At 43.7% G+C, this 26,783-nt stretch overlaps 1 protein-coding gene across 1 annotated transcript; it reads right to left on the bottom strand.

Annotated features, from left to right (window-relative positions):
• Positions 1 to 1,674: 1,674 nt before the first annotated feature.
• Positions 1,675 to 15,119, bottom strand: LOC130355870 (toll-like receptor 1). Its single transcript, XM_056556666.1, has 2 exons — positions 14,965 to 15,119; positions 1,675 to 4,493 (listed from the first exon to the last, which is right to left on the bottom strand). Exons 1-2 carry the CDS (start codon positions 15,010 to 15,012, stop codon positions 2,115 to 2,117), a joined length of 2,427 nt encoding a protein of 808 aa, XP_056412641.1. The 5' UTR covers positions 15,013 to 15,119; the 3' UTR covers positions 1,675 to 2,114.
• Positions 15,120 to 26,783: the final 11,664 nt, after the last annotated feature.

Here is a 26,783-nt window from a genome sequence, read left to right as displayed (position 1 = left end):
AGTCGCGGCGATATTCGCATTCGTTGCGAATCGAATATTTCATGAAATTTGTAACGAATTTGGGTTTGTCAGCTTCGATTCGCTCATCTCTACTGAGCAGTAAATATACATTGTATATCTACTGCCCAGCAAGAACTTACAGTCAGCCTGCAATGTGTATACAGTATTCACATTGCTGGCTCACTTAACCCCTTGCTGAGCTGTGCACTAAGCCAGCCCGGAAAGAAAAGAGTTAACTTACACTGCTGGACAGTGTAGGTTAACTCTTTGGACAGTATACAATATATACAGCTATCTATAGATAGCTGTATATGGCGTATCCAGAAGACGAAGAAGTACTGGTGGGTCAGTGTAGCTCCGCCCCTTGTGATGATGTCATTAGGGGGTGGAGCTACAGACAGGATCCAGGCTAGTAAGTCTGAAGCTCTCTTTACATTGTCCGATTTGGATAATGGGAACAGACCCTTCTGCCATTGTCTACCCAGACAGGGAGACTCCAGCTGTTGCTAAACTACAACTCCAAGCATGCCCAGACAGCCAAAGGCTGTCTGGGCATGCTTGGAGATGTAGCTTTGCAACAATTGGAGGCTCCCTGTTTAGGTAGACATTGCATTATGGGCGCTCTCCGGTGCAGAGAGCGCAAAAAATTTCCTAACCCATTTCTTTGTTTTTCATCTTGTTTCAGATCCGTGTATGCAGAGGATTACGACAGATTCGATGGATTACGATGGATTAACTTGATTTTTTTTTATTTTAATAAAATGGTTAATAAGGGCTGTGGGGGAGTGTTTTTTAAAAATAAAATAATTTTTCCAATGTGTTGTGTTTTTTTTATTGAATATTCAGGCTTAGTAATGGAGGCTGTCTAATAGACGGAATCCATTACTAAGCCGGGGCTTGGCGTTAGCCCCAAAAACAGCTGGCGCTAACCCCCAATTATTACCCCGGTACCCACTGCCACAGGGGTGCCAGGGCCTAGGCGGTAACAGGCTGGCGTTATTTAGGCTGGCGAGGGCCAGTAACAATGGTCCTCGCCCACCCTGGTAACGTCAGGCTGTTGCTGCTTTGTTGGTATCTGGCTGATACTGAATATACAGGGAACCCTATGCGTTTTTTTTTCCATAAATAAATAATAATAATAAAAAAAACTCATAGGGTTCCCCCTATTTTTAGTGAGATCCAGAATCTTTTTGGTCCTAGGTCTTTGCAGTATGTCACTAAGCAAATTGCGGGCCTCGGCTCAGTTCTGTCAGATCAAGGTAGCCAGCCAGTGAGATGCTTCCGGCCGCAGCAGTTCTCCCGGCGTTTGGCTCCTTGTCACCCAGCAGGACAACGCTAGTTATAAGAACCCATCTTTAATCCCTGGAGGGACCAGGAAACAGAAACCCCAGATACATTGGAGGACCAGGTACTTCTTTAGTAAAGCCACGCCCTGCGGCATAATGAGACAGCTAGCGTGGTTACTAGTATAACGCACACTTGTCTGCTCAAGGAGCCATATTACCCTGTCATTCATATGAATATATTGTGTTCAAAAATGAATGAATGGAGTGAATATTTTCTGCCTCGCAATGTGGACAACATGAAGAAATTACATAAAGAATTTTTTAGAGACATTTAGAAATTTATTTGACAAAAAGTGACACACCATGTAGAAACTAAATTAAAAAATATCAAGAATTAGAGGTAGTATAGTTTTTCTCTTTTTCTGTGTACACATGACCGTTGTGTTATTTTCCAATACAAAAGGCCAAGTTTGGGAAGCCCATACCCACCCAGAGTGACCTTCATTTAATTTTCTACTGACTGACCCCATTGGACCTACACAGCATAAAGTGTTCTCCTTTCCACGTTTAGGGAAAGTCTGTGCAGACTCATGAGCTCTGCCCTTGGAAGGCTGGCAGAGTGCTCCTGACTTACATTTCCTTGTCTGTTAACAATGTGAGGATGGCAGTAATGTAAAACCTCATATCACCTCTTTGGAGCTTTATGCAAACAGTTGCTCATACGTGTTATTGCCCTAATCTTGCATAATTCTGTGTGTAGTAATATTGTAGGTATCCCTAATCTTGCATAATACTGTCTAGAAATATTATAGGTATCCCATAATATTATCAATTAAATAAAGATACTTCTTCACCCTCCAAAGGATTATTTGTTTGGATAGCTTCTCTGAGATTGGCCCAAAATAGGCCGTGTTTGCCTTTCTCCTTTGGCCACTCCATGTAAGTCCTGTGTTTCATGATAGCCTTTAATTTACTGTATTTGTTGGGAATAAGATACTGGGGTATTGAATCTAATAAAATGAGAATTAAATTATCAGAATTCTTACCAAATAGTGAGTGCTGTGCAAAATACAGCTCATAATGGCACCATTCACTTTGGATGAAATTTGGAGAGAGTACAAAAATAGACTTAAAACTTTTTTCGATGCAGTTGATGATATTTTCAACTATTGTTTTACCTGGAATAAAATCCCTTTCATGATGGCAGATTTTTATGGAATTATCTCCTTTTTCAAGGTTTGGAATAAGTGAGTTTTTCACCCATTCACTGTCTTCTTGACTGTATGAGATGAATGCATGAAAACGTTTACCAGTCATAATTTCATCATGATAGCTATTTCTCACTTTGTACTTCCTTCGAAGCCATTGAAAAATCATTCGAATATACCATGGCAAGTCAAAATGTTTGCAGAGGAAAAACATGATGATCAGTAGGACCACCAAGGTGCCAACAATGATGCCTATTAAAATGAATACATTGCAAGATATTTCAGAAGGATAAAAATCCCTAAGGATAACGCCTTTGAGTTCTTCTGGATACTCACACATGAAGGATTGAGGCCATCCTATGAGGTTTTCATGTAAGATTTCTGCAGTGCCGATGAATGGTTTTAGCTCACAATTACATTGATATTTATTTTTTCCAGCGAGTATCTTCTCCACATTTTGACAATTTGTAAGTTGTTCCTTGGATGGGGAATGTATTAAATTTTCATCAATGTTCAAATACATCAAGTTCTTACTTAAGTGACTGCAGTCTGGTATATGACTTAGTTGGTTTAATGACAAGTACAGTTCTTTTAAAGCTTTTAAGTTGCCAATTTCTTTGTTGACGCTTGATAGTTGGTTGTTGGAGAGATCAAGAACCTCGAGATTGGGGGGTAGACAATTGAAGATGGAGTCTGTGATCTTGTTTCTAGAGATATTTAGAACGAGAAGACTTTGGGACCATTCACACCTGGTGCTGAAATCACAGTAAAGTCTATTACCGCTGACATCTAAATGCTTTAGAGATTTCATCGTGGACGTCATAGAAGTTACATATGACAATCTGTCTAATATATTATTTTGAAAGCTAAGAAACTGAATATTAGCGAGAGTCACACATTGTGCAAAAATCTCATCTGTAATTTTGTTATTGGACAATATAAGGGAACGGAAAATATTAGGCCGTGGAGGACAAGGCAAGTGTGTAATTTCAGCATTAGATATGGTCAAGTTCTCTACAAACATTTCTGAAAATATGTTTAAAGGATGTTTATAGGAGCCATGGAGGAAGACTTGTGGAATAACATTTTCGATTGTCAAAGACTTTAATGAACCCTCTGAAAAGTCAATATGTAGGTAATCAAACTCTTTTACCAGAATAAACATATAGATGGACAGATGTTCAACTGTTGAACGCCAGGAAATTTGCAGAATTTTGCTTATTTCAGGCCACGACATTTTGATGTTGCTAAGAATAAGCTTGGACACCTTGGATTTTTGGATGACCATATTAATATGTCTAATCATATCATTACATGTTTCCTCACATTGTATATTAGAGATTTCCAATGTTGTAGTGATATTGAAGTCATCATATAATAGAAGAGCTGAGTCTGTCAATGTCTGAGGTAAAACCACATGTAGCATTTTAGAATTTAATAACTGAAGGCTCCCAGATTCATATTGCTGCAGATATTCAAGCCCCAAAAACACAGTTTCCAGTTTTTGATGTGCAATACTCATGAAATCATATCGCTCGATCTTTGTGACATTTAATCCAAGATGTTTTAGGTTTCTTAACGTAGCAAATTCTTTACATAGGAACGTAGTTTCAAAATGATTGTAGGACATATTTAGATGAGTGACACCTCTGATATATTGTAGGGTTGTGCAATTTATAGTCCGCAGCTTATTGTGTGAGATGTCTAATTTTTGTAGAACAGTGTGAAACTGGAAAACTGAGAAGTCTAATTCTTCAAGTGCGTTATAAGAAAGATCCAAGACCTGTAAGTTAAGATATTTCTGAAATGTGGTTGTATGGAGTCTAGTTATATTACAATGGCTTAAATCTAACTTTGTGCCCAGGAAGGAAAGTCTGTCTGGCAGCTTTTGATTGCTAAAGCAGTCTTCTCCAGAAATATTGGCCATCAAGGCATGTAGCAGAAGGACGTGCAGCCAGAATCTATGAAGTGTGTTTAGCATTTTCTCCACATGTAAAACCTGTAAATAAGCAGAATCACAAATTGTTAAAAAGTTTTGCCTAATATATAATAAAAAATGACAATACAGCATCTTTTTTGGAAGTCTATTTGGCTTAGTTTAACTTGCCTCTTTCTCTTTTCTTGGACAAATCATAATAGGTACTTAATAAGGCAGCATCTTCATTTGAACATATATAAAAAGCTCCATTAAAGGGGTACTCAACCCCTGACATCTTATCCCCTATCCAAAGGATAGGGGATAAGATGTCTGATCGTGGGGGTCCCGCGGGGGAGGAGTCTTGATGTCATGTTCTTCCGTTCCCGTGGTCGGGAACCAGACCCACCAGCGCTTCCAGAGCAGTAACAGGTGGGTGCTGCGTGCTAGCGGCGGGACCCCCGTGATCAGACATCTTTTGGATAGGGGATAAGATGTCTAGGGGTGGAGTACCCCTTTAAATTTATTGTAGTCAAGTTTAGAGAGGAGACAGTCAAATATGTAATTTCATTTGAGAAAGAAGAGAGCATGCCCTTAAGTGTCACCTAATGAAAGTAGCTACCCTGCAAGTTAATGCCCTATCAATAAAAAGAGCTTTTTAACTGAGTGACTAGAAATGGAAAGGCAATGAAACTCCAAATGTCAGCTTGGTGGTCTTCCAAAGAAGAGACATTACTTTCTCCTACCCTATAGCCTCTCAAATAGCCAACTAGCATCCTGCTCTGTACTTACAAAGGGGAAAACCCCCAAAACAAATGTCTACAGAAAGTATATTTCCTTTAAAAAAAGATTCTGAAATAGATGATAATCCCCAGTTATGTTTCAGAGCTTTTGATGGGTTGGACATTGAGTTACAGGTAGAGATGTGTGAATGGGTTTATTTTGAATTGATTCTGTTCCATATTTATCAGAACACAAGGTTTTTCCAAATCTGATTTTTTTGTATTAGTTTTGAAAGAATCACAATGAACAGAAACAGGAACTTCTGTCAAAGGTAGGAGTCCCTGTTCCTGTAAACTGAGAAGGGAGGCATGTACTGTATGCTTCTCTGCTCAGTACAGACAACACAGGGGGAGATTTTTCAAAGAATGTCCATAGGGAAAGTTGCTGAGTTGCCCATAGCAACCAATCAGATCGCTTCTTTCAATTTTCAGAGGCTTTTTTAAAAAATGAAAGAAGCGATCTGATTGGTTGCTATGGGCAACTCAGCAACTTTCCCTCTGGACAGGTTTTGATAAATCTCCCTCACAAACTTTTCAGACTTTTGTCTTTGACAGAACTCTTTGCTTCTGTAAATAGTTTCTGTGGTGCCCTATGCCAAACAAACTATGTATACCTTGCCACTACCTTGAGACTCCTGTCTTTTGATATGTTCGTGCACAAAGCCAAATAGGTCATCAAATTCAAATTGAATTTGGCTTTGCTCACGGGGTAGCTATCTCTGATAAGTGGCACTAGAGGGTCAGATTTCTCTTTTCTAGAGTAAAAGCTAATTTGCATATTTTTTTTCTTTAGGAAGCAATGCCTGGTCTAAAGACTTACTGGGGGAGATTTATCAAAACTTGTGCAGAGGAAAAGTTGCCCAGTTCCCCATAGAAACCAATCAGATCACTTTTTTAATTTTTAACAAGACCTCTTCAAAATGAAAGAAGCGATCTGATTTGTTGCTATGGGCAACTGGGCAACTTATCCTCTTGACAGGTTTGATAAATCTCCCCCTCTATGCCAATTCAGCAGTCTCCCCAAGGAGATTTACACCCTCAATCCTTATCCTGAACATGTAAGTTCATGCAAAGACATGTGAAAAGTAAGCCTGCAGGAGCTTTTAAATGTAAGGTTGATAGATAACATAGTCCTATATAGTGTGTAGTTATTTTAGTTTAACCTATTAGGGACGGAGGGTGTACCTGTACGCCCTCCGCCCACTCCCTTTCTATAATGCGGGGCGACGCTGTGGCCCCACATCATAGCGGGTCGGGCCCAGCCTCTAACAATGGCCGGGACCCATGGCTAATAGTGCACGGCACTGATCAAAGTGCTGCATGCTATTAACCCTTTAGATGCTGCATTCTGCTTTCCGATCATCGAATGACTGCTCAGTGCCCGAGATCCAGGCCTGAGCAGTCAAGCGGCAGAATCATTGATCAATGGTTTCCTATGAGAAACCATTGATCAATGTAAAAGCCCTATGGGAGCTATAGCACTGCAAAAAACAAAAATGTAAAAAAAAAAGTAAATAAAGATCATTTAACCCCTTCCCTAATAAAAGTTTGAATCACCCCCTTTTCCCATAAAAAAAAATTGTGTAAATAAAAATTAAAATAAACATATGTGATATCGCCCCGTGCGGAAATGTCCGAATTATAAAAATATATTGTTAATTAAATCGCACGGTCAATGGCGTATGCACCCAAAAATTCAAAAGCCAAAATAGCGTATTTTTGGTCACTTTTTATATCATGAAAAAATGAATAAAAAGCGATCAAAAATTTCGATCAATACAAAAGGTACTTCTAAAAACTTCAGATCACGTCACAAAAAATTTGCCCTCATACCGCCCCGTACGCGGAAAAATAAAAAAGCTATAGGGGTCAGAAGATGACAATTTTAAATGTATAAATTTTCCTGCATGTAGTTATGATTTTTTCCAGAAGTACAACAAAATCAAACCTATATAAGTAGGGTATCATTTTATTTGTTTGGACCTACAGAATAAAGATAAGGTATCATTTTTACTGAAAAATGTACTGCGTAGAAACGAAACACCCAAAATTAACAAAATGGTGTTTTTTCTTCAATTTTGTCGCATAATGATTTTCTTTCCCTTTCGCCGTAGATTTTTGGGTAAAATTACTGATGTCATTACAAAGTAGAATTGGTGGTGCAAAAAATAAGCCCATATGTGGATTTTTTGGTGCAAAATCGAAAGGGTTGTGATTTTTAAAAGGTAAAAAGGAAAAAATGAAAGTGCAAAAAACGGAAAAAAAACCCGTCCCCAAGGGGTTAACCTTCACATTGGATACAAGGGTTAGGTAGACCTTCTTGTACTAATGTTGTTGCTATGCAGGGTTTTTCCCAGAGGACTTTACATAATAATGCACGTTATAAATTGGCACATGTTTACTTCCTTGTTTTCTACTTTGCAGCTTTATGGTAGGGATTTTTTTAGTGCGCAGGCTGAATTAAGATTTACAGTGGGGGAAAGAAGTATTGAACACGTCACCACTAAATATATTTCCAGAGGTGCTATTAACATGAAATTTTCACCAGATGTTGATAGCAACCCACGTAATCCATACATGCAAAGAAACCAAACAACTAAGCTCAGAAATGAAGTAATGTGCAATAATGGGACACAATAATGTGACACATGGGAAAAAAAAAGTATTGAAAACATGAAGAAAAGGAGGTGCAAAAAGGCCTAAAAAGCCAAGGAAACAATTAAAAAGTAATCCAGCTCCTTGTCAGTGTGAATTAATATCATCCGGTTCAGTTGCAACTGATGGCCAAACAAAAGGTCTCATTGCAAAGGTATCACACAAGACACATCTCATGATGGGTAAAAGCAAAGAGCTGTCTCAACATCTTCAGAACTAGACATGTGCAATTCATTTCGTAACGAACACGGAACAAAACAAATTTTCCCGTTTTCGGATGTTCGTTACGAAAAGAATGCACGAAAAAAAAAATCACAAAATCCCGAAAAAGCATACGAATACGAATATACAGTTAACAAATGCATTTGTTAACTAATGCATAACAAATATGCATGTTAACGAACAACGAATGCATTCGTTATCAGTATACCGAATGTCGGGCGCATGCATCAACTGCTATCCGGCAGCGCATAATGCTTAAGCTGCTGCCAGATAGCAGTTGAAGCAGCCCGGGCAGGTTCACTCACCTTTCCGCGCTGCTCCGGCCCTTCCTCTGGTGGGTCCTGGGCCGGTCCGGGGCCTTCATACGGGTCTCCATCTGACGTCGTTATGACTCCACCACGCAAGCCGTCCCGTCATCCAATAGGAACGGCGTGCGCAGGGACGTGATGACGTCGCTACGGAGGCCCAGTAAGGCCTTGCGGCAGACAGCGGAGGACTGGAGAAGACTAGGAGAGCCCAGCAGAGCCCAGTGGAGTACCGAAGAGGACTAGGAGAACCCAGTGGAGGCCCGGGGACACCATCGGGAGCAGCGGGGACAGGTGATTAGGACTTAACTTTTTTACATTGCACGAATCCCTCAACATACGAATTACCATTGTATGTTGAGGGATCACTAGACATGTGCAGAACAAAAAATCAGAATTAACGAATGCATTCGTTGTTTTTAAACGAATGCATCCGAAAACGAAAAAATAATTTGTGGATGCATCCGAAAACCGAATATGACGAATGCACAGCATTCCGAATATTCCCAGAACCGAAAAAATTTTTAAAACGAAAATGAACAAAACGAAAAAAACTAAATTTTTGGTTCTGCACATGTCTATTCAGAACCTAATTGTTGCAGAACAGAACAATGCCGTTGGTTACAGGCACATTTCTAAGCTTCTGAATGTTCCAGTGAGCACTGTTGGGGCCATAATATGGAAGTGGAAGACATATGATATAATATACCCTTCTGCATCATTCAATTGAAACAGCCTGCATTTCTGATAGCATAATTCAGAAATTTGATAACATAGCCCAGAAACTGCGATTGTTAACTATGCTAGATCAGTAGATATTGAGGAAAGCTGAAAAATGACCAAAACAAATTAGAGACGCTCATGTAGTTCTGTGTTGTGCTTTTCCTTTCCCAGAATGGCACACACTAATGAACAACATACCTGCCATTCTTCTGTAGTGTGCTAGAAACATTTTATAAATGTTTTCATAGGTAAAAGGGTTTTATAGGTTTTATATGATTTTTATTCTTTGGTTAAACTGACATGTTAACTTTATTCTGCAGGTCTTTACAATTGCAGAAATACCAAAGTTTTTATAATTTTTTTAAATTAAATAAAATACTTAATAAATAGCTTTACATCACCATATTCTGACCCCTATAAATTGCTATGTGAGGCTTGTATTTTGTACGGTTTTCTGTAATTTTTGCAGTAGATAAAATTTATTTCACAGTCAGGTCTCAGGATACAAACAAAGTCTGACGGGCCGTTTCACTCTGTGTCCAGCGCTTTACCTATCATAGGTCAAGAGTAAGTGCTGGACATAGCGTGAAACGGCCCGTTGGACTTTGTATCCTGAGACCTGACATGTGAAATACATTTTATCTGCTACATTGGTGAGTGCCATCATGTACTTTTTTTTTTATGTCTCACTGATTGTGTTCAGAAGATAGAGCGCCACCTAAGATACAGCAGTGGGAATGTACAAAAGCGTGGTACAGGTGTACTCCTGTGGAGTGATTAAAGGGGCAGTGCCGGCAGAGCTCCATCCACTACAAGTCTAAGAATATCCTTTCTGTAATTTTTATTGACCCAAATGGTATATGGGATTTTTTTTAAAACCATATTTTAACCCCTTAAGGACTACAGGTTTTTCCATTTCGTATTTTCCACCTCACCTTCTAAAAATCTGAACGCTTTCAATTTGGCACCTACAGACCCATATGAGGGCTTGTTTGTTGCGTCATCAATTTTACTTTGTAATGACATCAATCATTTCACCATAAAATTTATGGCGAAACCAGAAAAAAAATTTTGTGGTGCATTTTTGGGGGCTTCCGATTCTACGCAGTGCACTTTCCGGTAAAAATTACACCATATATTTATTCTGTAAGTCCATACGGTTATGATACCCAATTTATATAGTTTTTTTTATTTTACTACTTATATAAAAAAATACTATTTTACTACTTATAAAAAATTATAACTACATGCACCAAAATTAGTATGTTTAAAATTGTCATCTTCTGACCCCTATAACTTTTTTATTTTATGTGATATGTTCTGAAGTTTTTATTGGTACCAAAATTGTTTAAAGGAGAACTCCGGAATATAGAAATTGTCCCCCATACTGCCTGTTACGCCGAGCGCTCCGGGTCCCTGCTCCTCCCCGGAGCGCTCACGGCGTCTCTCTCCCTGCAGCGCCCCGGTCGGTCCCGCTGACCGGGAGCGCTGCACTGACATGGCTGTCGGGGATGCGATTCGCACAGCGGGACGCGCCCGCTCGCGAATCGCATCCCAAGTCACTTACCCGTCCCAGTCCCCTGCTGTCATGTGCTGGCGCGCGCGGCTCCGCTCTCTAGGGCGCGCGCGTGCCAGCTCTCTGAGACTTAAAGGGCCAGTGCACCAATGATTGGTGCCTGGCCCAATTAGCTTAATTGACTTCCACCTGCTCCCTGGCTATATCTGCTCACTGCCCCTGCACTCCCTTGCCGGATCTTGTTGCCTTGTGCCAGTGAAAGCGTTTAGTGTTGTCCAAGCCTGTGTTACCTGAACTCTTGCTATCCATCTTGACTACGAACCTTGCCGCCTGCCCCGACCTTCTGCTACGTCTGACCTTGCCTCTGCCTAGTCCTTCTGTCCCACGCCTTCTCAGCAGTCAGCGAGGTTGAGCCGTTGCTAGTGGATACGACCTGGTTGCTACTGCCGCAGCAAGACCATCCCGCTTTGTGGCGGGCTCTGGTGAACACCAGTAGCCTCTTAGAACCGGTCCACCAGCACGGTCCACGCCAATCCCTCGCTGACACAGTGGATCCACAACCTGTAAGCCAAATCGTGACAGTAGATCCGGCCATGGATCCCGCTGAGGTGCCGCTGCCAAGTCTCGCTGACCTTCCCACGGTGGTCGCTCAGCAATCGCAGCAGATTGCCCAACAAGGACAGCAGCTGTCGCAGTTGACCGCCATGTTACAGCAACTTCTGCCTCTGCTACAGCAGCAACCATCTCCTCCGCCAGCTCCTGCACCTCCTCCGCAGCGAGTGGCCGCTCCTAGCCTCCGCTTGTCCCTGCCGGACAAATTTGATGGGGACTCTAGACTCTGCCGTGGATTTCTGTCTCAGTGTTCCCTGCATATGGAGATGTTGTCGGACTTGTTTCCTACAGAACGGTCTAAGGTGGCGTTCGTAGTGAGCCTTCTTTCAGGAAAGGCCTTGTCTTGGGCCACACCGCTCTGGGACCGCAATGATCCTGCCACAGCCACAGTCCAGTCCTTCTTCGCTGAGGTCCGTAGTGTCTTCGAGGAGCCAGCCCGAGCTTCTTCTGCCGAGACTGCCCTGCTGAACCTGGTCCAGGGTAATTCTTCAGTGGGCGAGTACGCCATCCAATTTCGTACTCTTGCTTCCGAATTATCATGGAATAACGAGGCTCTCTGCGCGACCTTTAAAAAAGGCCTATCCAGTAGCATCAAGGATGTGCTGGCCGCACGAGAGATTCCTGCCAATCTGCAAGAACTTATCCATTTGGCCACCCGCATTGACATGCGTTTTTCTGAGAGACATCAAGAGCTCCGCCAGGAAAAAGACTTAGATCTCTGGGCACCTCTCCCACAGTATCCGTTGCAATCTACGCCTGGGCCTCCCGCCGAGGAGGCCATGCAAGTGGATCGGTCTCGCCTGACCCAGGAAGAGAGGAATCGCCGTAGGGAAGAAAATCTTTGTCTGTACTGTGCCAGTACCGAGCATTTCTTGGTGGATTGCCCTATTCGTCCTCCACGTCTGGGAAACGCACGCACCCACCCAGCTCACGTGGGTGTGGCGTCTCTTGGTTCAAAGTCTGCTTCTCCACGTCTCACGGTGCCTGTGCGGATTTCTCCTTCAGCCAACTCCTCCCTCTCAGCCGTGGCCTGCTTGGACTCTGGTGCCTCTGGGAATTTTATTCTGGATTCTTTTGTGAATAAATTCCGCATCCCGGTGACCCGTCTCGTCAAGCCGCTCTACATTTCCGCGGTCAACGGAGTCAGATTGGATTGCACTGTGCGTTACCGCACAGAACCCCTCTTGATGTGTATTGGACCCCATCACGATGTGATTGAGTTCTTCGTCCTTCCCAACTGTACCTCTGAGGTCCTCCTCGGTCTGCCATGGCTCCGGCTTCATTCTCCCACCCTTGACTGGACCACCGGGGAGATCAAGAACTGGGACTCTGCTTGCCATAGGAAGTGCCTCTCCCCCCCTCCCAGTCCCGTCAGGCAAGCCTCAGTGCCTCCTCATGGCCCCCGTCCTGGTGACACACTGCCCCGTGCCAGGCTTCGCCCTCTGCCCTCCCTCCCCATTCCCACTCCTGCTGTACTGCCTGCCGTTGAGGAAACCCTCCATTCTTTCCCGGTGTCCTCGTCCCAGGTAAAGCAGTTGTCGGACAAAAAAAGGGGGAGACCTAAGGGGGGGGGTACTGTTACGCCGAGCGCTCCGGGTCCCTGCTCCTCCCCGGAGCGCTCACGGCGTCTCTCTCCCTGCAGCACCCCGGTCGGTCCCGCTGACCGGGAGCGCTGCACTGACATGGCTGTCGGGGATGCGATTCGCACAGCGGGACGCGCCCGCTCGCGAATCGCATCCCAAGTCACTTACCCGTCCCGGTCCCCTGCTGTCATGTGCTGGCGCGCGCGGCTCCGCTCTCTAGGGCGCGCGCGTGCCAGCTCTCTGAGACTTAAAGGGCCAGTGCACCAATGATTGGTGCCTGGCCCAATTAGCTTAATTGACTTCCACCTGCTCCCTGGCTATATCTGCTCACTGCCCCTGCACTCCCTTGCCGGATCTTGTTGCCTTGTGCCAGTGAAAGCGTTTAGTGTTGTCCAAGCCTGTGTAAGGCTGGGTTCACACTACGTTTTGTCCCATACGGGAGCGCATACGGCAGGGGGGAGCTAAAACCTCGCGCTCCCGTATGTAACCGTATGCGCTCCCGTATGCCATTCACTTCAATGAGCCGACCGGAGTGAAACGTTCGGTCCGGTCGGCTCATTTTTGCGCCGTATGCGCTTTTACAACCGGACCTAAAACCGTGGTCAACGTAGTGTGAACCCACCCTTACCTGAACTCTTGCTATCCATCTTGACTACGAACCTTGCCGCCTGCCCCGACCTTCTGCTACGTCTGACCTTGCCTCTGCCTAGTCCTTCTGTCCCACGCCTTCTCAGCAGTCAGCGAGGTTGAGCCGTTGCTAGTGGATACGACCTGGTTGCTACTGCCGCAGCAAGACCATCCCGCTTTGTGGCGGGCTCTGGTGAACACCAGTAGCCTCTTAGAACCGGTCCACCAGCACGGTCCACGCCAATCCCTCGCTGACACAGTGGATCCACAACCTGTAAGCCGAATCGTGACACTGCCAGCAGTAAAAAAATAAAGATGTACATACCTTCCTCCGCTCCCCCGGGGCCTCCGGTAACCGGCTCCGGTCTCCACCGTGATCCTCTTCCTGGTTGCCGGTGGTCGGAGAATCATACTGTGCTCAGCCAATCACCAGCCGCAGCGAAGTCCGACTCGGCCGGCGATAGGCTGAGCGGCAGTGTGAGAATGCTTCAGGACACAAAATTCTTCACTACACCGGCACCTGCTGCCGGGGCCGAAAACGTCACACTGCCGCTCAGCCTATCTCCGGCTGAGTCGGGACTTCACTGCGGCCGGTGATTGGCTGAGCGCAGTAAGGCTAAGTTTCCACTTGGGTTTTTTTCTGGCAGATTTTGGAAAACTGCCACTGCAGTTTTTGAGCCAAAGTCAGAAGTGGATCCATAAGGGAGGAGAAGTGTAAGTCCTTCCTTTATGAGTCCTATTCCTTTTGAATACACTTCTGGCATTGGCTCAAAAACTGCAGTGGCAGATATCCAAAAACTGCCAGAAAAAAACCAAGTGGAAACTTAGCCTTAGACTCTCCAACCACCGGCAACCAGGAAGAGGATCGTGGCGGAGACCGGAGCTGGTTACCGGAGGCCCCGGGGGAACGGAGGAAGGTATTTACATCTTTATTTTTTTTACTGCCGGCAGTATGGGGGTCAATTTTTATATTCCGGAGTTCTCCTTTCAATTAGACTTTTTGATCTCTTTTTATACATTTTTTTAGGGTGTGCAAATTTTGGAAATTTGAATTTTTTTTACGTGTACGCCATTGACTGTGCAGTTTAATTAACATTATATCTTTATAGTTCAGACATTTACGCACGCAGCGATACCACATTTATTTATTTTTATTTTTGTTTAAGTTTTTTTTTTTAAATGGGGAAAGGGGGGGGGAGATTCAAACTATTATTCACGAAGGGGTTAAATTACATTTATTCACTTTTTTCAAAAACTTTTTTACACTTTTTTTTTTGCCCCCATAGGAGACTATTATGTGCAATCTTTTGATTGCATACACTAAACAATTTGGAAACTTTTGTTTTCATTTTTCTAAGGTTTTATCACTTACATGTCTGTTGATCAGAGTAGGAGTCGTACATCTCTAGAATGCATTTAGGTCATATTCTCCCTCACATCGTGCCAGACAGAGAAAGCTTTGAGAAATATCGAATGGTACAAGAGTACACCCTCATTCCACCATAGTTATGTGAGTTATCTTACTGGTACCTTGGCACTGTAGCGTCCTCTGGTTCTCACACGGTTAATTCTTAGCATTCCAGGTCCTTTGTTAGGAGACTGTTCACATACATAGTTTCGGTTTCTGCTCTTGTGTTACTTCTGCTGCCGTGACACCTCGTTCGACATTTCCTCTTGTACAGGGCTTGTACTCTCCGCCCTAAAATTCTTATCCCTCCCTGTTTTTGTAATTATCTTCAGTAGTAGACAGAAAAACCGAGAAAAGCTGAGTATAAAGGGGTTTTCTATAGCAACATATGACATAAGATCAGTGTTTCCCAACCATGGTGCCTCCAGGTGTTGCAAAACTACAACACCCAGCATGCCCGGACAGCCGAAGGCTGTCCGGGCATGTTGGGAGTTGTAGTTTTGCAACAGCTGGAGGCACACTGGTTGAATAACATTTCATTAGATCATCCACTACTTGGTCAGGCTACTCTGTTCCCTCCACAATTCTCTACCCTCTTATCGTGACGTCAGCTGTAGATATATGAGATATATAAGAAACTTTATTTGGAATATTAACCCATTAAGAATGCAGCGATTTCACTTTCGGTTTCATTTTCCCTTCCTTAATTTATAATAGCCTTAAGTCTTTCAATTTTCCACCTACAGACCCATATGAGGGCTTATTGTTTGCAGGACCAGATGAACTTTGTAATGACATCACTTTTTTTTTTTTTTTTTTTTACCACAAAATCAAAAAATAATTTTTGTGGAAAAAAACACAGTTTTAAAACTTTTGGGGTGTTTTGTTTCTACGTAGGGCACTTTATGGCTAAAATGACATGTTCTCTTTATTCTGTAGGTCAATATGATTGCACAACTTGTATAGTTTTTGTTTTATTTTAACACTTTAAAAAACTTTAAAAAGAAAATTAGAATGCTTAACCCCTTAAGGACCAGGCCATTTTACAACTTAGGACCGGAGCGTTTTTTGAACATCTGACCACTGTCACTTTAAACATTAATAACTCTGGAATGCTTTTACCTATCATTCTGATTCCGAGATTGTTTTTCGTGACATATTCTACTTTATGTTATTGTTAAAATTTTGTCGATACTTGCATCGTTTCTTAGTGAAAAATTCCAAAATTTGCAGAAAAAATTGAAAATTTTGCATTTTTCTAACTTTGAAGCTCTCTGCTTGTAAGGAAAATGGATATTCCAAATAAAAAAAAAATTATTCACAAATACAATATGTCTACTTTATGTTTGCATCATAAAATTGACATGTTTTTACTTTTGGAAGACACCAGAGGGCTTCAAAGTTAAGCAGCAATTTTTCACAAAATTTTCAAACTCACTATTTTTCAGGGACCAGTTCAGGTTTGAAGTGGATTTGAAGGGTCTTAGAAATACCCCACAAATGACCCCATTATAAAAACTGCACCCCCCAAAGTATTCAAAATGACATTCAGTCAGCGTTTTAACCCTTTAGGTGTTTCACAGGAATAGCAGCAAAGTGAAGGAGAAAATTCACCATCTTCATTTTTTACACTCGCATGTTCTTGTAGACCCAATTTTTGAATTTTTACAAGGGGTAAAAGGAGAAAATTTATACTTATATTTGTAGCCTAATTTCTCTCGAGTAAGGACATACCTTATATGTCCATGTAAAGTGTTCGGCGGGCGCAGTAGAGGGCTCAGAAGACAAGGGGATTTTGGAGAGTATGTTTTTCTGAAATGGTTTTTGGGGTGCATGTTGCATTTAGGAAGCCCCTATGGTACCAGAACAGCAAAAAATCCCCACATGGCATACCATTTTGGAAACTAGACCCCTTGGGGAACATAACAAGGGGTAAAGTGAACCTTAATACCCCACAGGTGTTTCACGACTTTTGCATATGTAAAAAAAAAAAATATTTTTTCCCACTAAAATGTGTGTTTCCCCCCAAATTTCACATTTTTGCAAGGGTTAATAGCAGAAAATACCCCCCAAAATTTGTAACCCCATCTCTTCTGAGTATGAAGGTACCCCATAAGTGGACCTGAAGTGCACTACGGGCGAACTACAATGCTCAGAAGAGAAGGAGTCATATTTGGCTTTTGGAGAGCAAATTTTGGTCGGGGGCATGTCGCATTTAGGAAGCCCCTATGGTGCCACAACAGCAAAAAACTCTCACATGGCATACCATTTTGGAAACTAGACCCCTTGAGGAACGTAACAAGGAATAAAGTGAGCCTTTATACCCCACAGGGGGTTTCACGACTTTTGCATATGTGAAAAAATATGAGCATTTACCCCCCACTGGTGTCTGTCAGAACTTTGGAACAGTGGTCTGTACAAAATTTTTTATTTGCACAGCCCACTGTTCCAAAGATCTGTCAGACACCAGTGGGGTGTAAATTCTCACTGCACCCCTCATTATATTCCGTGAGGGGTGTAGTTTCCGAAATGGGGTCACATGTGGGTTTTTTTTTTTTGCGTTTGTCAAAACCGCTGTAACAATCAGCCACCCCTGTGCAAATCACCTCAAATGTACATGGTGCACTCTCCCTTCTGGGCCTTGTTGTGCCCCCCCAGAGCACTTTGCGCCCACTTATGGGGTATCTCCGTAGTCGGGAGAAATTGCATTACAAATTTTGAGGGGCGTTTTTCCCTTTTACCTCTTGTCAAAATGAAAAGTATAGGGCAACACCAGCGTGTTAGTGTAAAAAATTTATTTTTTTACACTAACATGCTGTTGTAGACCCCAACTTCACCTTTTCATAAGGGGTTAAAGGAGAAAAAGCCCCCCAAAATTTGTAACACAATTTTTCCCGAGTACGGCGATACCACATATGTGACCCTAAACTGTTGCCTTGAAATACGACAGGGCTCCAAAGTGAGAGCGCCATGCGCATTTGAGGCCTGAATTAGGGATTTGCATAGAGGTGGACATAGGGGTATTCTACGCCAGTGATTCCCAAACAGGGTGCCTCCAGCTGTTGCAAAACTCCCAGCATGCTTGGACAGTCAACGGCTGTCCGGCAATACTGGGAGTTGTTGTTTTGCAACAGCTGGAGGCTCCATTTTGGAAACAGTGGCATACCGGACGTTTTTCATTTTTATTGGGGAGGGGAGGGGGGCTGTGTAGGGGTATGTGTATATGTAGTGTTTTTTACTTTTTATTTTATTTTGTGTTAGTGTAGTGTACTGTTTTTAGGGTACAGTCACACAGGCGGGGGATTACAGCGAGTTCCCGCTGCGAGTTTGAGCTGCCGCGCAAAATTTGCTGCATCGCAAACTTGCAGCCGAATACTCACTGTAAGCCCCCTGCCCATGTGAATGTATCCTGTACATTCACAGGGGGGAGGGGACCTCCAGCTGTTACAAAACTACAACTCCCAGCATGCACAGTTTATCAGTGCATGCTGGTAGCTATAGTTTTGCAACAGCTGGAGGCACACGGTTGGGAAACACTGAGTTAGGAAGCAGACAATGTTTCCCAACCAGTGTGCCTCCTGTTGTTGCAAAACCACAACTCCCAGCATTCTCAGGCATGCTGGGAGTAGTAGTTCGGCAACATCTTTAGAGCCAGATGTTGCCGAACTACAACTCCCAGCATGCTGGGAGTTGTAGTTTTGCAACATCTGGAGGACTACAGTTTGCAGACCACTAATACAGTGGTTCCCAATCTGTGCCCTTCCAGATGTTGCAAAACTACAACTTCCAGTATGCCAAAACTGTCCAGGCATGCTGGGAGTTGTAGTTCTGCAACATCCGAAGGGCCAGATGTTACAGAACTACAACTCCCAGCATGCCTGGACAGTAAGGGCATGCTGAGGATGTGTAGTTTTGCAACATCTGGAAGGGCACAGTGGTCTCCAAACTGTGGACCTCCAGATGTTGCAAAACTGCAACTCCCAGCATGCCCAGACGCCAAGGGCTGTCTGGGCATGCTGGGAGTTGTAGTATACAGGGTCCCATTACACCAATGCATGTCGCTTTACGGCGACGTGCATTGCTGTAAAGGGCCCGACCACGGCTGAAGATCAACTCACCTGTCGCCGCCGCCATCTTCCTCGCCTGGATCCGGGTCTTCAGGGACAAGGTAAGTACCGGGGCCAGTCCCCAGCACTCCCCCGTCCCCCGCCGCGTCCTCCGGTCTTCCTCCCGTCCTCTCCGGACTTCCAGGGGCCGGGCAGGGCGGGAGGAAGTAACCCCCCTTTCGATTGGTCGGTTAGTTAACCGACGGATCGCAGGGGATCGGAGGAGGTAGCAGGCTTGCCACCTCACTCCGATACTTCAGCATGGTCCTGGCTGTCTGTGACAGCCGGGATCATGCAAAATTACCGGGCGGTCGGGTCCCAGAGACCCGATCAGCCCGGTATCGCCGCAGATCGCAAGGGCGATTTCCCTTGCGATTTGCGGCGATCGCCGACATGGGGGGCCTACATGGCCCCCCTCGGCGTTTGCCCTGGATGCCTGCTGAAGGATTTCAGCAGGCATCCATTTCCGATCTCTGCCCGGCGAGCGGCAGAGACCGGAAATACAACAGGACGTTCTCTAACGTCCTTGGGCATTAAAGCCCAGGTAGTGAGGACGTTAGAGAACGTCTTATGTCCTTAACAGGTTAAAGGAGGACTCCGGAATATTAAAATTGTCGCCCATACTGCCGGCAGCAAAAAAATAAAGATGCACATACATTCCTCCGCTCCCCCGGGGCCTCCGGTAATTGGCTCCGGTCTCCGCCACGATCCTCTTCCTGGTTGCCGGTGGTCGGATGAATCATACTGCGCTCAGCCAATCACCTGCCGCAGAGAAGTCAGACTAGGACGGCGATAGGATGAGCGGCAGTGTGAAAACGCTTTAGGACACAAAATTCTTCACTACACCGGCATCTGCGGCCGGGGCCGAAAACCCCAGCCGAGTCTGACTTCGCTGCGGCCGGTGATTGGCTGAGCACAGTATGATTCATCCGACCACCGGCAACCAGGAAGTGGATCGCGGCGGAGACCGGAGCCGGTTACCGGAGGCCCCGGGGGAGCGGAGGAAGGTATGTACATCTTTATTTTTTTTACTGCCGGCACTATGGGCGACAATTTTTATGTTCTGGAGTTCTCCTTTAATATGTCCTCTTCTGACCTCTATAACTCTTATATTTTTCCATACACAGGGCTGTATGAGGGCAAATTTTTTTGCACCGTGATCCGTAAATCAGCAATTCTGCACTACGGTATTGTTTTCTCTTTATGCCTTACATTATATTTTAATAGTTCGGACATTTCCGCATTTGTGACGATACCACATATTTTAATTTTTGTTTACATTATTTTATTTAAAAAATGGAAAAAGGGGAGTGATTTAAACTTTTATTGAAGGAGGGGCTTAGTCAAATTTAGTAACCCTTCCCCCCCCCCCCAATGTTTAGTATGTTTCCATAGGAAACCTGAACAGTGGTTTTATCCGAATGGAGTTTTTCATACCCCTGTAATGTCACGGGAGCGGGACCAAGGACATACTCATACGTTCTTGGTCCTTAAGAGGTTAAGTGTACAGGGTGGGCCATTTATATGGATACACCTTAATAAAATGGGAATGGTTGGTGATATTAACTTCCTGTTTGTGGCACATTAGTATATGTGAGGGGGGAAACTTTTCAAGATGGGTGGTGACCATGGCTGCCATTTTGAATCCAACTTTTGTTTTTTCAATAGGAAGAGGGTCATGTGACACATCAAACTCATTGGGAATTTCACAAGAAAAACAATGATGTGCTTGGTTTTAACGTAACTTTATTCTTTCATGAGTTATTTACAAGTTTCTGACCACTTATAAAATGTGTTCAATGTTCTGCCCATTGTGTTGGATTGTCAATGCAACCCTCTTTCTTCCACTCTTCACACACTGATAGCAACACCGCAGGAGAAATTCTCACTTCTTTTTGGACTGTGAGGTTTCACAATTGAGGTTTCAAGCCAGGCCCCACTCCCGATGCCATTATGCAGGCCTAAATATCCAGGCCACTTGACAGACCTGCAAGGCAAGTAAATCCTGCTGTGGCTAACCACTGGCCTACCAGGACAAGGTATCCTTTCAGACATCAACCAAGACCCACCTACCGACTCAGAACTAACCACTTCAGCCTATGCAGCTTTAGAGGTGCCCAACAGATTGTTTTGGTATGACCCAAACCAAAAGCATTCTGATCCCTATGATGCTTTCAGTTCAGGTGATTAGACCAAGGATTGGGTTGGGACTTGCGGCTGTAAATATGATGCAAAAAAAATGCAGTTATAGTATACTCATCTAAAACTGGGTTCACAAGCAGCAAAAATATTCCACTGTATTCAGCTGTATTCAATGCTATCACAAACTGAAAAGGAAGACATGAAAAATGATTTAGCAACTACTGAGTATTTTTTTTGTATCCTGAGACACCATATACATTTCTAACTCCAGAAATAATAAGTAGAGTAATGCTGCCATCTAGTGGCACATAACATTTATTGATGATGATGTCTTCTGAGAGCACAATACAGATGAGCGTTAAAGTCCAGTGTGTGATCCAGAGAGCTTACCTAATTTTCCATGGCTGCCCTGGCTCTCCTACTGATACAGCTTGTCTAGAGCAGGCCCTCCCGATAGAGCGCAGATCACATCGATCAATGCCTCAATGCATTGATCTGTATGAGGAATCTAAGGATTCCTCATGCAAGTCCCCGAATAAGACTAATAAAGTGTAAAAAAACCGCATCTATTAAAGGTTTTACACATATACATTAACCCCTTCCACACTAAAAGTTTAAATCACCTCCCTTTTCCCCATTTTTGATGTACAAAATAGGTAAACATAACAAAAATAAACATAGTTGGTATCGCTGCATGCAGTATTGTTTAAACTATAAAAATATAACATTATTAATCCCACATGGTGACTGGCATACGCATAAACAAAAATACAGAGGACTCCTATCAGACAGGAGAGAACACAGAGGAGTCCTATCAGACAGGAGAGAGCACAGAGGAGTACAATCAGACAGAAGAGAGAGCACAGAGGAGTACTATCAGACAGGAGGGAGCACAGAGGAGTACAATCAGACTGGAGAGAGCATAGGGGAGTCCTATCAGACAGGAGAGAGAGCACAGAGGAACGCAATCAAACAGGAGAGAGCACTGAGGAGTACTATCAGACAGGAGAGAGCATAGATGAGTCCTATCAGAGAGGAGAGAGCATAGAGGAGTGCTATCAGACAGGAGAGAGCACAGAGGCATACTATCAGACAGGAGAGAGTACAGAGGAGTCCTATCAGAGAGGAGAGAGCACAAAGGAGTGCTATCAGACAGGAAAGAGCACAGAGGAGTACTATAAGACAGGAGAGAGCACAGAGGAGTACTATAAGACAGGAGAGATAACGTAAAGAGTCCTATCAGACAGGAGAGAGCACAATGGAGTACTATCAGACAGGAGAGAGCACAGAGGAGTCCTATCAGACAGGAGAGAGCACAGACGAGTGCTATTAGACAGGAGAGAGCACAGAGGAGTACTATAAGACAGGAGAGAGCACAGAGGAGTCCTATCAGACAGGAGAGAGCACAGTGGAGTACTGTGTGGTGGCCCAGTACGGGCTCGTGTTGCCCCATACCTTTCCTACCCTATGCGGCAGTGTCCCCAGGGCCCCCTGTAGTTGTTTCCCCATTTGTACATATGTTTTGTATTATAAGATGTGTTATAACTTTAATCAAATGTATCATGTGATTGTTACCCAGGAGGTATCAGTGACTAGCTGAGAGAGAGAGCACAGAGGAGTACTATCAGACAGGAGAGAGCACAGAGGAGTACTATCAGACAGGAGAGAACATAGAGGAGTCCTATCAGACAGGAGAGAGAGCACAGAGAAATACAATCAGACAGGAGAGAGCACAGAGGAGTGCTATCAAATAGTAGAGAGCACATACGAGTCCTATCAGACAGGAAAGAGCACAGAGGAGTACTATCATACTGGAGAGAGCATAGAGGATTACTATCAGACAGGAGAGAGCACAGAGGAGTACAATCAGACAGGAGAGATCACAGAGGAGTCCTATCAGAGAGATGAGAGCACGGAGGAGTGCTATCATTCAGGAGAGAGGACAGAGGTGCTTTATCAGACAGGAGAGAGCACAGAGGAGTGCTATTAGACAGGAGAGAGCACAAAGGAGTATTGTCAGAGCGGAGAGAGCACAGAGGAGTCCTATCAGAGAGGAATGAACAAGGAGAAGTGCTATCAGACAAGATAGAGCAGAGGAGTGTTATCAGACAAGAGAGGGCACAGAGAAGTACAATGAGACAGTAGAGAGGACAGAGGAGTACTATCAGACAGGAGAGAGAGCACAGAGGAGTACTATAAGACAAGAGAGAGCACAGAGGAGTACTATCAGACAGAAGAGAGCACAGAGGAGTACTATCAGACAAAAGAGAGCACGGATGAGTACTATCAGACAGGAGAGAGCACAGAGGAGTCCTATCAGATAGGAGAGAGCACAGAGGAGTACTATAAGACAAAAGAGAGCACAGAGGAGTACTGTGTGGTGGCCCAGTACGGGCTGGTGTTGCACCGTACCTTTCCTGCCCTGTCCGGCAGTGTCCCTCAGTGTCCCAGGGCCCCCTGTAGTTGTTTCCCCAGTTGTATATATGTTTTGTATTATTAGATGTGTAATACCTTTAATAACATGTACCAAGTGATAGTTACCCACAAGGTATCAGTGACCAGCTGACCACAGGAGAGAGCACAGAGGAGTACTATCAGACAGGAGAGATAACGGAAGAGTCCTATGAGACAGGAGAGAGCACAATGGAGTACTTTCAGACAGGAGAGTGCACAGAGGAGTACTATCAGAAAGGAGAGAGCACAGAGGAGTCCTATCAGACAGGAGAGCACACAGAGGAGTCCTATCATAGAGGAGAGAGCACAGAGGAGCACTATCAGAAAGGAGAGAGAACAGACGAGTGCTATCAGACAGGAGTGAGCACAGAGGCATACTATTAGACAGGAGAGAGCACAGAGGAGTCCTATCAGACAGGAGAGAGCACAGAGGAGTCCGATCAGACAGGAGAGAGCACAGAGGAGTGCTTTCAGACAGGAGAGAGCACAGAGGAGTGCTTTCAGACAGGAGAGAGCACAGAGGCATACTATCAGAAAGAGAGAGCACAGATGAGTACTATCAGACAGGAGAGAGCACAGAGGAGTTCTATCAGACAGGAGAGAGCACAGAGGAGTCCTATCATAGAGGAGAGAGCACAGAGGAGTACTATCAGAAAGGAGAGAGCACAGATGAGTGCTATCAGACAGGAGAGAGCACAGAGGTGCACTATTAGACAGGAGAGAGCACAGAGGAGTCCTATCAGAGAGGAGAGAGCACAAAGGAGTCCTATCAGACAGGAGAGAGCACAGAGGAGTCCTATCATAGAGGAGAGAGTACAGAGGAGTACTATTCAAATGTACCATGTGATTGTTACACAGGAGGTATCAGTGACTAGCTGACCACAGGAGAGAGCAGAGAGGAGTACTATCAGTCAGGAGAGAGCACAGAGGAGTACTATCAGACAGGAGAGAGCACAGAGGAGTGCTATCAGACAGGAGATAGCACAGAGAAATACTATCAGACAGGAGAGAGCACAGAGGAGTACTATTAGAAATGAGAGAGCACAGAGGAGTCCTATCGAACAGGTGAGAGCACAGAGGAGTCCTATCAGACAGGAGAGATGACAGAGGAGTACTATCAGACAGGAGAGAGCGCAGAGGAGTACTATCAGATAAGAGAGAGAGCACAGAGGAGTACTATCAGACAGGAGAGAGCACAGAGGAGTCCTATCAGACAGGAGAAAGCATAGAGGAGTCATATCAGACAGGAGAGTGCACAGAGGAGTACTATCAGAAAGGAGAGAGCACAGAGGAGTCCTATCAGACAGGAGAGCACACAGAGGAGTACTATCAGACAGGAGAGAGCACAGAGGAGTACTATCAGATAGGAGAGAGCACAGAGGCGTCCTTTCAGACAGGAGAGTGCACAGAGGAGTACCATCAGAAAGGAGAGAGCACAGATTAGTACTATCAGACAGGAGAGAGCACAGAGAAATACTATCAGACAGGAGAGAGCACAGAGGAGTACTATCAGAAAGGAGAGAGCACAGAGGAGTCCTATCAGACAGGAGAAAGCATAGAGGAGTCCTATCAGACAGGAGAGAGCACAGAGGAGTCCTATCAGACACGAGAGAGCACAGAAGAGTACTACCAGAGAGGAGAGAGCACAGAGGAGTACTATCAGACAGGAGAGAGCGCAGAGGAGTCCTATCAGACAGGAGAGAGCACAGTGGAGTACTATCAGACAGGAGAGAGCACAGAGGAGTCTTATCAGACAGGAGTGAGCTCAGAGGAGTACTATCAAACAGGAGAGAACACAGAGGAGTGCTATAAGACAGGAGAGAGCACAGAGGAGTACTAGCCCACCCTCACTTACTGGATATTGTTCATGCCTGTGTTTAAGCTTAGACAAAGTCATGACATCATAAGCCATGATTTCTATAAAAAGGAAATAAAATTTTCTTATTAAGTATATTAGAACGCTTAATGTTTTGCCAAGATGTACAACATATAAAAAGTTTTTGAATCTTACAGTGTCCATTTAACGGTTTAATGCCACGTTATCTCCCAAAAAACTTAAAAGAAAGTGATCAAAGAGTCACATGTACCCCACAATGGTACCGTTAAAAATAAAATCTCCCAGTAAATTAAAATCTCTGGATCGATGTGGTCCCAGATGTCAGGTCTCCATGTTATTGCATATCCTAGCCATATTATTCAATTGCTGCAATACCTTTTTAATTATACATTGTACACATTTGCATTCTAATTGTCATTTTGCATTTGTCAACTATTAAAGGGGTTATCCAGGAAAAAAACTTTTTGATATATATCAACTGGCTCCAGAAAGTTAAACAGATTTGTAAATTACTTCTATTAAAAAATCTTAATCCTTTCAGTACTTATGAGCTTCTGAAGTTAAGGTTGTTCTTTTCTGTCTAAGTGCTCTCTGATGACATGTGTCTCGGGAACCACCCAGTTTAGAAGCAAATCCCCATAGCAAACCTCTTCTAAACTGGGCGGTTCCCAAGACACGTGTCATCAGAGAGACAGACAAGAACAACCTTAACTTCAGAAGCTCATAAGTACTGAAAGGATTAAGATTTTATAATAGAAGTAATTTACAAATCTGTTTAACTTTCTGGAGCCAGTTGATCTATATAAAAAAAAAGTTTTTTTTTCCTGAATAACCCCTTTAACCCCTTAAGGACTCAGCCCATTTTGGCCTTAAGGACTCAGACAATTTAATTTTTACGTTTTCATTTTTTCCTCCTCGCCTTCTAAAAATCATAACTCTTTTATATTTTCATCCACAGACTAGTATGAGTGCTTGTTTTTTGCGCGACCAGTTCTCCTTTGTAATGACATAACTCATTATATCATAAAATGTATGGCGCAACCAAAAAACACTATTTTTGTGGGGAAATTAAAACGAAAAACGCAATTTTGCTAATTTTGGAAGGTTTAGTTTTCACGCCGTACAATTTATGGTAAAAATGACGTGTGTTCTTTATTCTGAGGGTCAATACGATTAAAATGATACCCATTATTACATACTTTTATATTATTGTTGCGCTTAAAAAAAAATCACAAAATTTTTAACCAAATTAGTACGTTTATAATCACTTTATTTTGATGACCCCTAACTTTTTTATTTTTCTGTATAAGCGGCGGTATGGGGGCTCATTTTTTGCGCCATGATCTGTACTTTTTTTTGATACCACATTTGCATATAAAAAACTTTTAATACATTTTTTTAT

This window comes from Hyla sarda, chromosome 1 (genome assembly GCF_029499605.1).
Source record: "Hyla sarda isolate aHylSar1 chromosome 1, aHylSar1.hap1, whole genome shotgun sequence".
NCBI lineage: Eukaryota > Metazoa > Chordata > Amphibia > Anura > Hylidae > Hyla > Hyla sarda.
The sequence above is the reverse complement of the archived record's forward strand: the minus strand, read 5'-3'. Positions and strand labels throughout refer to the sequence as shown.

Excerpts from the sequence above, each read along its gene's own strand:
- LOC130355870 (XM_056556666.1), bottom strand. The coding sequence starts at position 15,012 with ATGCTAAGAATTAACCGTGTGAGAACCAGAGGACGCTACAGTGCCAAG. Across the intron at positions 4,494-14,964 it reads GAGGACGCTACAGTGCCAAG|GTTTTACATGTGGAGAAAAT; the intron begins GTACCAGTAAGA and ends GCTTATTTACAG.